This window comes from Choloepus didactylus, chromosome X, assembly GCF_015220235.1.
Source record: "Choloepus didactylus isolate mChoDid1 chromosome X, mChoDid1.pri, whole genome shotgun sequence".
Lineage (NCBI taxonomy): Eukaryota > Metazoa > Chordata > Mammalia > Pilosa > Megalonychidae > Choloepus > Choloepus didactylus.
The window spans coordinates 187,170,429-187,182,753 of NC_051334.1; the positions used below are offsets into that span (position 1 = coordinate 187,170,429).

The 12,325-nt window shown below is 53.7% G+C and overlaps 1 protein-coding gene across 6 annotated transcripts in view; it reads right to left on the reverse strand.

Moving 5' to 3' along the window:
- Positions 1-12,325, reverse strand: part of IKBKG (inhibitor of nuclear factor kappa B kinase regulatory subunit gamma) — a 34,860-nt gene that overhangs the window by 17,815 nt on the left and 4,720 nt on the right. For 2 of the 6 annotated variants that reach the window (XM_037821201.1, XM_037821200.1), the window contains exons 2-3: positions 8,562-8,760; positions 4,406-4,617 (exon numbers count right to left, since the gene is read on the reverse strand). In XM_037821201.1, the coding sequence (XP_037677129.1) occupies positions 4,406-4,617; positions 8,562-8,748 (399 nt within the window). In that variant the 5' untranslated portion in view covers positions 8,749-8,760. Of the gene's footprint in view, positions 1-4,405; positions 4,618-8,561; positions 8,761-11,086; positions 11,138-11,319; positions 11,424-11,773; positions 12,256-12,325 lie in introns of those variants that run through there. The other 4 variants (XM_037821199.1, XM_037821197.1, XM_037821195.1 and 1 more) reach the window with 4 other exon arrangements.

Here is a 12,325-nt window from a genome sequence, read left to right on the forward strand (position 1 = left end):
TACAGCCTCAAATGACCAGAGGCTCTAAGGACCCTTCCAGAAACTGACAGAGCCGACAAAACTTGCAAGCAAAGAACAGATTTGACTGATACGTTTAAGAGGCCTGAATTGATAGGGCTAGAAGTCTGCCCCTTGAGAACACAGCTTTCCTTAAGTACAGACCACACAGGAAGCACAACAAATCCCAAAGAAGCAACGTTGTACAACGTTGTCCTCTGACCATAGCGAAATAAAAGAAGTCAATTTTAAGAAGACCATCTATTTTTTTAAATCTCCTCTGTCTAAAAACTAAAACACACTCCTGAATATAATCCTTGGATGAAAGGGAAAACCCTAATGGAAATTGCAAAACCCTTAGAATGAAACAACAAAAGGACTACATGGGGAAGTGTGGGCAACAAAGCTAAAACAGAACTTGGCAAAGTCTCATTCTAAATACGTTTATCAGAAAATAAGAAAGACAGAAACGTCGTGAGTAAGGCTTCAAGTCGAAGTTGTGGAAGAAATAGCAGACTTATCCCACCCCAAACAAGAAAGGGAATACAATAAAGGTCGACATCAAGGAAACTGACCGAAAAAAAAAAAAAAGAAATTAACGAAAGTAAAAGCTGGTCCTTTGAAAAGATTAATAAGAGATATAAACTTCCGGCAAGACTGTTCAAGGAAAAGGGGCGTGTGTAGACAGAGAGTTAGCGTAGGAGGTCTGAGGCCCCTCTCCCCAGAAAGGCTAGCCTCTGGGAACTTGGCTTGGAAGACATTCCCCCGCAGAAAAGGGGGGTCCCTGTGCCTGGGCTGTTTGTGCAAACAGCATGGTTTCTGCAGAACCCCAGCTTTCCTTCTGGGAGTCTGGGATTTGGGTCCGTGCCAGGCAGAAGGTGCCTATATGTGACCAGCCCCCAGTAAAGACTCTGGGTGCTGGGTCTCTAACGAGCCTCCCTGATGGACGACACTTCCCACATGCTGTCACCACACACTGCTGGGGAATTAAGCTTGTGCTGGGTGATTCCACTGGGAGAGGACCCTTGGAAGGGCATACCTGGTTTCTTCCAGACTCTTCCCCAGGTAGCTTTTTCCTTTGCTGTTGATGCTTTGTGTTCTTTTGCAGGAATAAGGTTTAGCTGTGGGTACAACTGTATGCTGGGTCCTAAAGAATCATGTAACCCAAGAGTGGGCCTGGGAACTCCTGACACAGGGCAGAAACAAGTCAAACACAACGTTTTAAAAGGGCTAAGTATCTGTAAGGACCACAGATTGAAAACGTCATGAACAGCTATATGCTACCAAATGTGAAAACCCCAGAAGAATAAATGCATATTTGGAAAACAGGCACAAGAAGAAATAGAAAAATTGAGGCAATAAATAACCGTAAAACAAAATGCAAATGGCCATTTAAAAAGGGACTAGCCTTACCTGGATAAAAGCTAACTAGTAAATACATACAAATGTGCGACCTACTTAACAAAGGCACTTCAGTTCCATTAAAATCTAGAATGGGATGAGGGTGCCCATTTCCCCACTGCAGTCCAGCAGTATTGGACAAACAGTGAGACAGAAGACGGTGACGGTGGCAAGTGGAGGAGGATTGAGAAGGAATCGCCATTATTTGCTGATGAAATAATTACCTGCATGAAAAACCTAGTACAATCAAACCAGAACCCTGACGAAAGTGAGTTCAGCAAAACTGTCAGGTACAGAATTAATTTACAGAAATCGACAGCGTTCTTCTAGGGCGGAAATAACTAAAATAAGCAACCACTTGCAATGGCAACACATCCCAGAATTCATCTAGGAGCTACCCTAACGAGACCTCAGGGGAAGATGACACGTGTCTGCTCACGGAGAAGATGACTCATGTTATAAGTGGTCGATCTTCCCTCAATTAATTCAAAGCGATTCTAACAAAGATTGCAGCAGGGCTGTTTGTTGAGGCACCCGGGAAAACATTTTAAAATGTATAGGGAAGAATAAAGGGCCAGCGATTGCTACACTGATTTTCAAAATAGAGCGAAGAAGGGAGACCAGCCTGCAGAACAAAGAGCCAGACCCTGTGGCCGCAGGAAGCAGTGTGACCCTGACGGGGAAAGGTCAGCTCAGAGAGGATATGGACACCATCTCCACAGAGGATAAAATGTAGGGGAAAGATGTCCTGATAGGGAGACAGTGTTTGCGAGACTCACTATGCAAACAGCAAACAAGCTGTGTCCCTACATGTCAAGGCAAAGTCCAATCGGATTACAGACCCATGTGGGAAAGGTGTAAAACCCTGGGGAGACCACATGCAAAGTGACAATTTCTGGACAGCCAAGGGCACAGACCATGGTAACAGCTGGGTGACAGCCCAGCAGGTGATATTTGCAACACTGAAAATGCATGATAGATTAATATTCCGAAAATACCACGAATTCCAACAAAACAACCCCCAACCTGGAAAAAATAAAAAAGACAAGAAACTCAATAGGAAAATGGGAAATGGGCAAACGATACTAACGGGCACTTTTCAGAAAGACACCCCAACGGCTGGCCCATCTCACCAATAAGCGGAAAACTCTTTCACTTTACCCATCAGGACGTGGGGAGACAGAGCCCTCGGGGGCTGCTGATGGGAGAGTGCCTTTAGTGATGTGAGATGTCCGTCCGTCCCGTGAGCCGGCCACCCCACTCCTGAATCTACGCCCCGCGACACCTGCCTCCAGACCATGGGGGATGACCAGCACCAGCTTCGCTATCCACTACAAGGCTGGGCTCCCAATCGTGCCTTCCCAGGTTTGTCCTCATTTGAAAGCATGACATTCAGTCTCCGTGAGTTTGCCTCCCAAAAGCGAATCTCCCCAGGGGCACCTGTGGGAGGATATGTAGAAAGACTGCAGGACTGTTCTAGACTGAGAGGGCTGAAGGAGACGTGGCGCTGAGATGCACAACCTGAGTCCCACTGGAGCCTTTTGCCACAGAGGGTGCAACAGGGATGGTGGTGGCACCAGCATGGGGGTCTGAAGACTGGAACGGCTGGAGTGGACCATGACCGTGTTTAGTTCTAGATTGTGCTGCTGGTAGCATGGTGGCTTAGGAGAACGTCCTTGTCTGGAGGAGTTACCAACTGAAGTGCTCCTGGTGAAGCATCGCATTGGCAACTGACTCTCCCTCAATTCAGGGGGAAACATTCTTTGTACTCTTCTAGCAACTTCTGTTAGTTTGTGGTTGTTTTAAAAGAAAAAGTTTTGCAAAATAAAACATAGTTGGAGAAGTCCTCAAGGGCAGCAGGAGCTGAAACCCTGCCTTCCCCTTCCCACCTGGCTCTCGGCGCCCAGCCAGACTCACGCCAACAGCAATGCCCTCACCCTGCCCTACACAAGAACCCGGGGCACGCACTTGTGGAGACACAGACGCCACCCACCACCCCAACCCAAACCACCAAGGGTGACCTTCGAAGCTACCACCCTGCTCTGTCATCAAGTCCCGACTTCACTCTCTCCCTCATAAGGAAACAAACACCTTTGAGCCAGGAGCTCCTAAGCAGTCAGGCTGGTGCCCCACCCTTGTAGATGACACATGTCCTCAAGGGCGGGGAGCCTGGAGGTGCCAGGCTCCAGGGACCCACAAGCAGACATTCCTCTCCACCCACTTGCCCGCCACGACCCTTGCAGGCAGCGCGTTGCCTTCTCTTCAGACCAGCTTGGCGAGCAGGGCCCTCCTTCAGCAAGCCCTAACCTCACTTCCTTTGGGGGGGGTTCTGGGCAGCAAAGGGTTAACCGACCAGGTTTGGGGTTTCCATACCCCGTATGTTCCAAGGAACCTGGCCCTTGCCCAGCCCTGGGAGGTGACCTCTGACCCCCTGGAAGGTCCTGCCTGATAAGAGTCCCACTGTACACCTGGGGCCAGCCAGAGCGCCCAGGCCAAGGACATGATTCCTGGTGGGGGCCCCGGGCCACGCCGGGTCAGTGGGACCTCCGGAGGGGCCGGAGACAGGGCCACTGAGGTCAGCCAGGCTGGTGCTCCCCGCCCACATGCCCGAGCCCCCATCAAACCCTGGACCCCGAGGCTGGGGTGAGCTGCCCTGGTGACCACACCGTGCCTGTCGTCACACACAGCGGCTGGGAGACGTAAGCACTGTCCACACAGCTCCACCAGGAGGGGACAACCGGGCCCCCCAGACCCGGCCCTACACGTCTTTTCCCCTTGCAGATTTTAATCTGCATCCTTTCGCTGTCACGAAACCAGAACCATCAGTCTACCCGCTTTGCTGAGCCCTGTGAGTCCTAGCAAATCATCAAGCCCGAGGGTGCTCTTGGAGACTCCTGAACGGTTTCCCTCTGGGAACTCTGGCGACCCTGGTGACTTTCAAAACTTGGGAACCAGTTGACACCGGAGACCCGCTGCTGGAGAGGAGCCCACCCTGCCCCCCTGCTACCTGCTGGCATCTCTTCAGGTGCTCCACCTCCTGCAGGGCCTGATCCCTCTGCCTCTTCAGGTCGAGCTTCTCCAGGGTCAGCTTCTCCACCACTTTCCTGGCCTCCTGGAATTTCTGCATGAGGAAGGCCTTCTCCTCACGCTGACTGGCCTGGAAATGCAGCAGCTCCTCGCAGCGCTCCCGGAGCATCTGGTTGCTCTGCCGGATGGCATCTGGTGACAGAGGGACAGCAAAGGGGAGATGAGTCCTGGCAGGCCGTGCGCAGCCCGTCGCAGGGCCATGGGGGCCCAAGGCCCAGGAAGTCAGAGGCCAGAAGCCAGGCCGCCCATCATGGCGCTCTCCCCACAATACCACGTGGCCCTGATCCCAGACAGATGGCTTTGAATGTCTCCTTCTACTTCTTCAAATACTTTTGATATAAATTACACTAACGATACACCTCTAAAGATCTTCCACAAAATACTCAGTGCTCTGGCTTTGCTGAAAAGGAGGTACCGATGGCACTTTCTAAGTGGCTCTGGAATTCATGTGGATTCTGTTACCCCCATCTTGCAGGATGAGCAGGGTCAAATGAAAAAGCCGACCAGATGCCTGGGGTGGAACACAGACCCACAAAACAGGCTTTCTATCTCTTGCCGGGCTGATGGCCGGGCACATGCAAATCTCAAGAAGTCGGCGGGGCCAGAGGAAAGCAGGGCCACAGAGCCAGGGGCCACCCCTCCCCAGGGAGGGAAAGAGCAGTCCCAGCTCTGAAGAGTCCAAGATGCTCAGGGTGACTGTGCCAGTTTGGATCTATTATGTCCACTAGAAAAGCCATATTCTTTAATGCAAACTTGTGGGGGCAGACTGATTAGTCTGCTGATTAGGGTGGAAGCTCTGATTGAATGATTTCCATGGAGGGGTGGGCCCCGCCCATTCAGGGTGGGTCTTGAGTAGTTCACTGGAGTACTCAAGAGAGAAGCTAAGAGCTGACACAGACCCAGATGCTTGCTGACGCTTAGAGATGCTTGGAGATGGGAACAGAAGGTCATCTGGAGATGCTAAACTAAGAGATGAAGCCCAGAGTTTGCCCCGGACCAGGTGCTTAGAGAGAAACACCCTGGGAGAACAAGCAAGGATGCACAGTAGCTGAGAGAGAGGAGTGAAGACAAACACCCAGAGACATTTTGGAGAAAGCCATTTTGAAATGCAATCCAGGAACAAAGGACCAGCAGATGGGAGCCACGTGCCTTCCCAACTGACAGAGGTGTTCCAGATACCATTGGCCTTCCTTCAGCGAAGGTATCCTCTTGTTGATGTCTTAGTTTGGACACTTTTATGGCCTTAGAACTGAAAATTTGTAACCTAATAAATCCCCTTTATAAAAGCCAACCCATTTCTGGTATTTTGCATAACGGCAGCATTAGCAAACCGGAACAGTGACAAAAACAATCAGCAACATGGAGGGGCCCTCTCCGCTACAGAGCTGAGAGAAGCACGAGTGGGTGGTTGTTTCATGTCACCCCTCTGGTCAATAATCCTGACCTCGGACAGGCCCCTCAGCCCCCACGCCTCTGTGCACACTACTCCCTCTGCCGGGAATGCTCACACACCCATCTCCACCTCGCGGGATCCCGCCCGGCTGCCAAGGCCCAGCACACGTGCAACTCCTTTGTTATCATTTTTTCGTCTCGAGATAAAATTCACGGAACATAAAAGCCACCATTTCCACCATTCTAAAGTGTCTGTCTGATTCAGTGGTTTTCGGTACATTCACAATGTTGTGTAACCACCACTACTATCTAATTCCAGAACATTTCCAACATCCTGACAAGAAACCATTTAGCCCAATCAGCAGTCACTCCCCACTTCCACCCCCCCAATCCCAGCCCCTGGGCTTGCTGTCTCATGGGTTTGCCGAAACTGGACATGTCACATAAACGGAATCACACACTACGTACGTGCAACTTCCTCCATGAAGTCCCCTCCCCCCAAACATTCCAAGCAAAGACTGCTCCCTCCTCCTGCCTCCCTGCTCCAGCCAGCCCAGCCTCTCCCACTCCCCCCAGTCATGGGCATCTTCGGACCCTCACTGCTGGGGCCCCCAGGGGGCTTGGCACAGGGCCTGACACACAGCACCCATCAGATGGAACCGTGGTGAGCCTGGTCAGGCAGTGTGGGCAGAAGCAAGGCAGCCTCAAGGCCTCATCCCCCTGCCCTCAACGGGGACACAGCCACGTGTCTGCAGAGAGCCGGGGCGCCGTCTGCAGCACTGGGGTCCCTCCCCCGCCTCGGTACCCCAAACAGCTGGGCCTGCAACCCTCTTGGCTCCGAGCTGCTTGCCTGGGGTTGGCCTGAGGCCGCACGCGTAGCTGCTCCCCACCCGACCTGGCTGCCCACCCCAGGGATACTCTACTGTTTTGAAGACCCCAGCACAGCGATCCTTGCCTGGGGGTGATTCTGCCCCCAGAGGACACTGGGCAACATCTGGGGACATCTTCAGTTGTCACAACTGGAGGTAAACATCCTATGATGCTCGGCGCGGCCCCCACCCTGGAGAACTCTCCAGCCCCAAAGGAGAGGCGAGCACATCCTGCTGAGTCTCCGTGCTCCAGGCAGGGCTGTCTCCAACCCAGCACCAGCCCTCGGGGGACCAAGCAGCCCCCGGAGACAAGCTGACTACACCACACCCTGTCCACCCTGGGAGGAGCAGCACTTGCCAGTTTCCCACAAGCCTTCCTGCCTGCCAGGCCTCAGCCAGGCCCATCGTCTGCCCAGGGCCACCCCCACCACCCACCAGCAGGCAAGGCACACCCACCCCACCCAGGACCCTCCGCACCTTCCAGAACAAGGGAAGGGCCGACGGAAGACCCAACTGAGGCACCAGCTGGGGATGAGTCCATCCGCCAGCACCTGGCGCACACCTCAATAAGGCACCCCCTCCCCAGCAGGAGCCCAAGTGGTCCCAACCCCATCGCCCCCTAGGGGACCTGTGCCTCCCCCGCCCGCAGCTCTGGGCTCGGCAGTTTGGAAGGTCTGCTCCCCAAAGTGGAAATGCTGCTCCCAGGGAGCACAGCAAGAGTCCCTTGAAGTATAAGCTGCAGCTGCCATGTGGGCATTTGGGGCTACACATGCCAAAGGAGCAGCAGGAGAGAAGAGGGGTCCCCGTAGTGGTCATGAGGAGGAGAGAGGAGAGCTGTCACACATGGGGACCGGGGGGGGGGGGGGGGCAGGGAGGGGTGTCAGCACCCCAGGCTACAAGGGCATGGTGACCAGGTGCTCAGCTCCCTCAGGGATGAGAGTCTGGGTCACGCCACCAGGTAAGCCAGTGAGACCAGCAGAAGTGCAGCTGAGGATGCGGGGATTCCGGAATGGACGGTGGAAGAGGGAGAGGGCGAGCATCAGCTGAGGCCCCAAGTGGGGCTGCAGTGGCTGGGCTGCAAGCTGTCCCACCCACCTGCTTCTTTGCTGTTTCCCACAGGACCCAAAGGCCCCTGGAATCTGGGAGAAGCTCCCCTCTGAACACATATGAGGAAGGGGAGCTGAGCTGTGCAAGGGATGGACTGGGATGGAGACGGAGTGCCCTGGAAAGTACTCTGCCCCCAGCTGTGGGGAGGACTGCGGGAAGACAGCCTTCGGCTGCAGAGCTCCACCACGCCCGAGGCCCCGCCCCCTCCCACAGCACGACCCCGCCCACAGCAGCCGGCCACTCCTCCCAGGCGGCCCCACCCACGCCCAGGGCAGCCCACACCCAATAACCGACCAAGGCACAGATACAACGGCCTGGTGGCATTGGCTGGACCTTGGACAGCTCGGATGAGTCATTCCAGCTCCAGAGCTCCCTGTAAGGTAGGGTTGGCCAAGGCTGTTGTCGGGCACCCCGCTTTCCCTTTCCTTCCCTTCCCCTCCCTGGCTTCCTTCCTCAGGCGCTGATTCGGAGTGCACTCTAAATAAACCTCCTGCCTGCCAGTCTGCATCCCAGAGTCTGCTTCTGGGGAGCTCAACCCGGAAACAAAGAGAAAGGGTGGCCAAGCCTGAAACACAGGCGGCTCCCGGGCAGCCGCCCCTACCCCTGGAGTGGCCAATGCCAAGGCTGGAGATGAGAAGACTAACCCTTCCCCTGAGCAAGGCTGGCTTCCCTAGCTTTGTCATTCACCCACCCGTCCGTCCTCCTCACCTCGGAGCTCTTGATTCTCCTCCAGGCACCGCTGGAGGGTCTCAGGAGCACCCTGCTCGGAAGGAAGGTGGAGCATGGCTGGCTTCCCCAGAGAAGACTCTTCACCCAGCACGTCCTGGTCCCCCGCTGGACCGCCACTGGGCTGCACCATCTCACACAGCTGGTTCTTCCAAGGAGGCCTGCTCATTCAAGTCCGAGCCTGGAAGAGAAGGGTGGCAAGTACTTTACCCTTTCAGAATTTTCTGATGCAGCAGGACAAGGAGATTTTTTTTTCCTGGGCAGAAGTTCTGGGGCCACATTTTCAGCACAATGCTGATCCCCTTATCTAGTTATGGCTGAGGCCCCAAGACAAGAGAGAGCAAGTACACCCAAAGCCAAGGAAGGTGCTAGCAGGCCTACGTAGGACCGAGAAAGGCCAGACTCAGCACCTGTTCTAAGCTCTCTGCCTGGCACTGACCCCTGGGCTATAACATGAAGTTAAGAACTTCACCAGAACAAAGAAACAAAAATATTTTTTAAAAAAATTAAAAAATGAAAATGCTCGAAAATTTATTGTGGCGATGAATGCACAACTAAATGATGATACTGTGTGTCAGTGACTGTATACTTTGGATGGATTATATGGTGTGTTAGTATATTGCAATAAAATTGCATTTAAAAAACAATGACAACAACAAAAAAAATAACTTTGCCAGAGGTGAGAAATTAGGGAGAGGCTTACCTTTGAGGGAGGTGTCAGTGTGCTGGGGATCTTACCCCCACCACACACACACACGCACACACACACACACACACACACACAGGCAGGAGGAATGGCAAGTGCTTGCCCCTCATCGGGCATAGTTGGCTGAATGGCAGCCCCCACAAAACATACATCCACGTCCTAAACCCAGAAGCTGTGACTGTGCCCTCATTTGGACAGAGGGTCTTTGGAGATGTAATTAAGTTAAGGATCTCAAGAAGAGCTCATACTGGATTATGTGGGTGGGTCTCAAATCCAATGACAAGAGTCTTAAAAGAGACCCAGAGAAGAAGATATGGACATAGAAGAGGAGGAGCCACATGGAGACAGAGGCAGAAAGAGCAGTGACACAGTCCCATGTGAAGGACACCCACAGTCCCAGAAGCTGGAAGAGGCTGGGAAGGAGCCTCCCCTGGAGCCTTTGGAGGGAGCACAGTTCCACTGACACCTTGATTTCGGACTTCCGGCCTCCCAGCTGTGAGAGAAGGAATTTCTGTCATTTAAAGCCACCCGGTTTGTGGTCACCTGTTACAGCAGCCCCCAGGAGACTAACGTAGCTAGTAAGAGGAGCTTCAAGGTGAGATCGCTTGGAGCCTGACAAGTGTCCTCGGAGCTGTGAGGGGTGCAGGGAAGACACCTGGTGTCTGATATGTGGAGAAGAATCTGGAAGTGAGAGCTGGGCCCTCAGTCAAAGGCAGCAAGGTGGCCCAGACCTCTCTCCTGAACTCCAGACTCACGTCTCAAACTCGGTGTCTCCACTTGGATATCGAAAAGGCCTCTCAAAACTACCCCACCCCCAATTGCACTCTGGATAAGCCCCCAAAGCCGGTTCCACCCTCAGCCTTCTCCATTAGCAGCTGAGGGGGAATCCGTCTTTCCAGTTATCAGGACAAGAACCTTGGAGTCACTCCTCTCTTTCTCCCATGTCTCACCCATCAAACCCATCAGGAAATCCTGTCAAAACGTACTCTGGAATCCAAGTGATGACACTAAGTTCTTTCTTAGAGATGAACCTACATTATGCCTGAAATTTGCTTTGAAATAATGGGGGAACTCCTAGGTATATACCCAAGAGAAAGGAAACACATGTCCACACGTGAATGTTCATAGCAGCATTATTCACAACGGCCAAAGAGTGGAAACAACCCGAACAGCCATCAACTGATGAATGGATAAATAAATCTAGTACATCCAGACAATGGACTATTATTTCGCCATAAAAAGGACTGAAGTACTGATACATTCAACAGCGGCTGAAGTACTGATACATTCAACAGCACGGATGAACCTTAGAAATGTTATGCTGAGAGAAGCCAGATGCAAAAGACCACCGACTGTACAATTCCATTTATATGAGATACCCAGAATAGGCAAATATATAGATGCAGAAAGTAAATCAGTGGTTTCCACGGACTGGGGGAAAGAGGGAAAAAATGGGGAATGGTGACAAAAGGTTATCGGATTTCTTTTCAGAGTGATGAAAACATTCTGGAATTGGATAGTGTTAATGGCTGCACAAGTCTGTGGATGTACAACAAACCACAGAATTGTACACTTTAAATGGGTGAATCGTGTGGAATGTGAATTATATCTCACCGGAGCTGCTGTTAAAAATAACGGGAGGAAGTGGAGAGGAGTGTTATAAAGTAAACAAGACTGGCCACAAGTTGATAATTGTTGAAGCTGGGAGATGGGTACATAGATTTGCTAAACTAGTCTGTCTACCTTTGTACATCTGTGAAATTTTTCATAATACAATACTCAAGGCACCATAGTCTCTCACCTGGATTACTGCGACAACTTCGTAACCAGCCACCGCGGGAGAACGATCAGTCTAAAAGGTAATTCCGATCGAGTCGCACCTCTACTCAGAACCTTCCCCACGGCTCTCCATTGCCCTCAGTGTAAAAGCCAAAGTCCCCACAACAGCCTATGCGGCCCTGCACCACCGTCCCGCCCCATTCCTTCCTCTACAACTATTCTCTCCCTCGCTCACTCTGCACCAGCTATACTGACCTCCGTGCTGCTCCTCGAACATGCCAGGCACGGCCGATTGATCCTCAGTTCACCGAAATAGTATGAGGTCGGGTAGGGAATAACGGCTTTGCAATGTGAGCCACCTGAGGCACGTGAGGTAAGAGATATAGCTGCCAACCTGTATTCGAGGCTTTTTAAAAGAATTTAACGACTTCACAGACATTCAAGTTTGATGAACGACAAACGTCTCTGCACTCGAAGAGTCCCCCTCGCACCGGGGGCGGCAGAGGAGAGGAGGGCCGATACGGTCCCACACGCTGCTGAAGTCCCCTGGGTCCGGAATCGGCCCGCCTCAGCCGGGGCTTCAGCAGCGCGCGGGAGGAACCGGCCAGGGCCCAACTGGAGAGGGGTGGAGCCCGGACGTCCCGGGAGCCTCGGAGAGGCGGTCGAGCACCCGCCGATGGTACCCCGACTTTGGGATAGAGGACCACACCTGTCAGCAGAGTTGGTCCGACGTGAGACGGGCGGGAGCAGCTGGCCACGGGCACTCCCAGGTCCCCGGCGCTCCGAGAAAGTCCCGGTTCGGCGGTCGCCCTTCCTTCCTCCGGCTGCGGAAACCGCCACTTCCGACTTCCTGTGTCCCATCCGTGGGATCCGGAAGTGAACCGGGAAAGTCCCGCCCCCCGGGAGCCCCGAGGCTGGCGAGAGCCGCGCGGGCACCGTCGGGCTGCGGCCTGCTCCCGAAGGAAGCCCGAGCCCGCCGTCCCCGCCGGCCGCTTCTCAAAAGAGAAGCACCACGCGCGACTTTCCAGGGCGGCGCGGCCTAGGCAGCCTCCCCTTTCCTGGGCCACCGCCCCTCCCCTGCTGAGGGAGGAGCCAAGGCGAGGCGGCCCAATAGGGCCCGCTTGACCCGAGGGCGGGCGACCTGTCCGGCGAGGGGGCGGAGCTCCAGAAGGGGTGGGAAGGGGGGGGAAACCAGCGCCCGAGGAGGCGTGGCCTCGCCGCCGGCCGGAAGTCGAGCCCATCGCGAGGGTGCGTGGCCGCC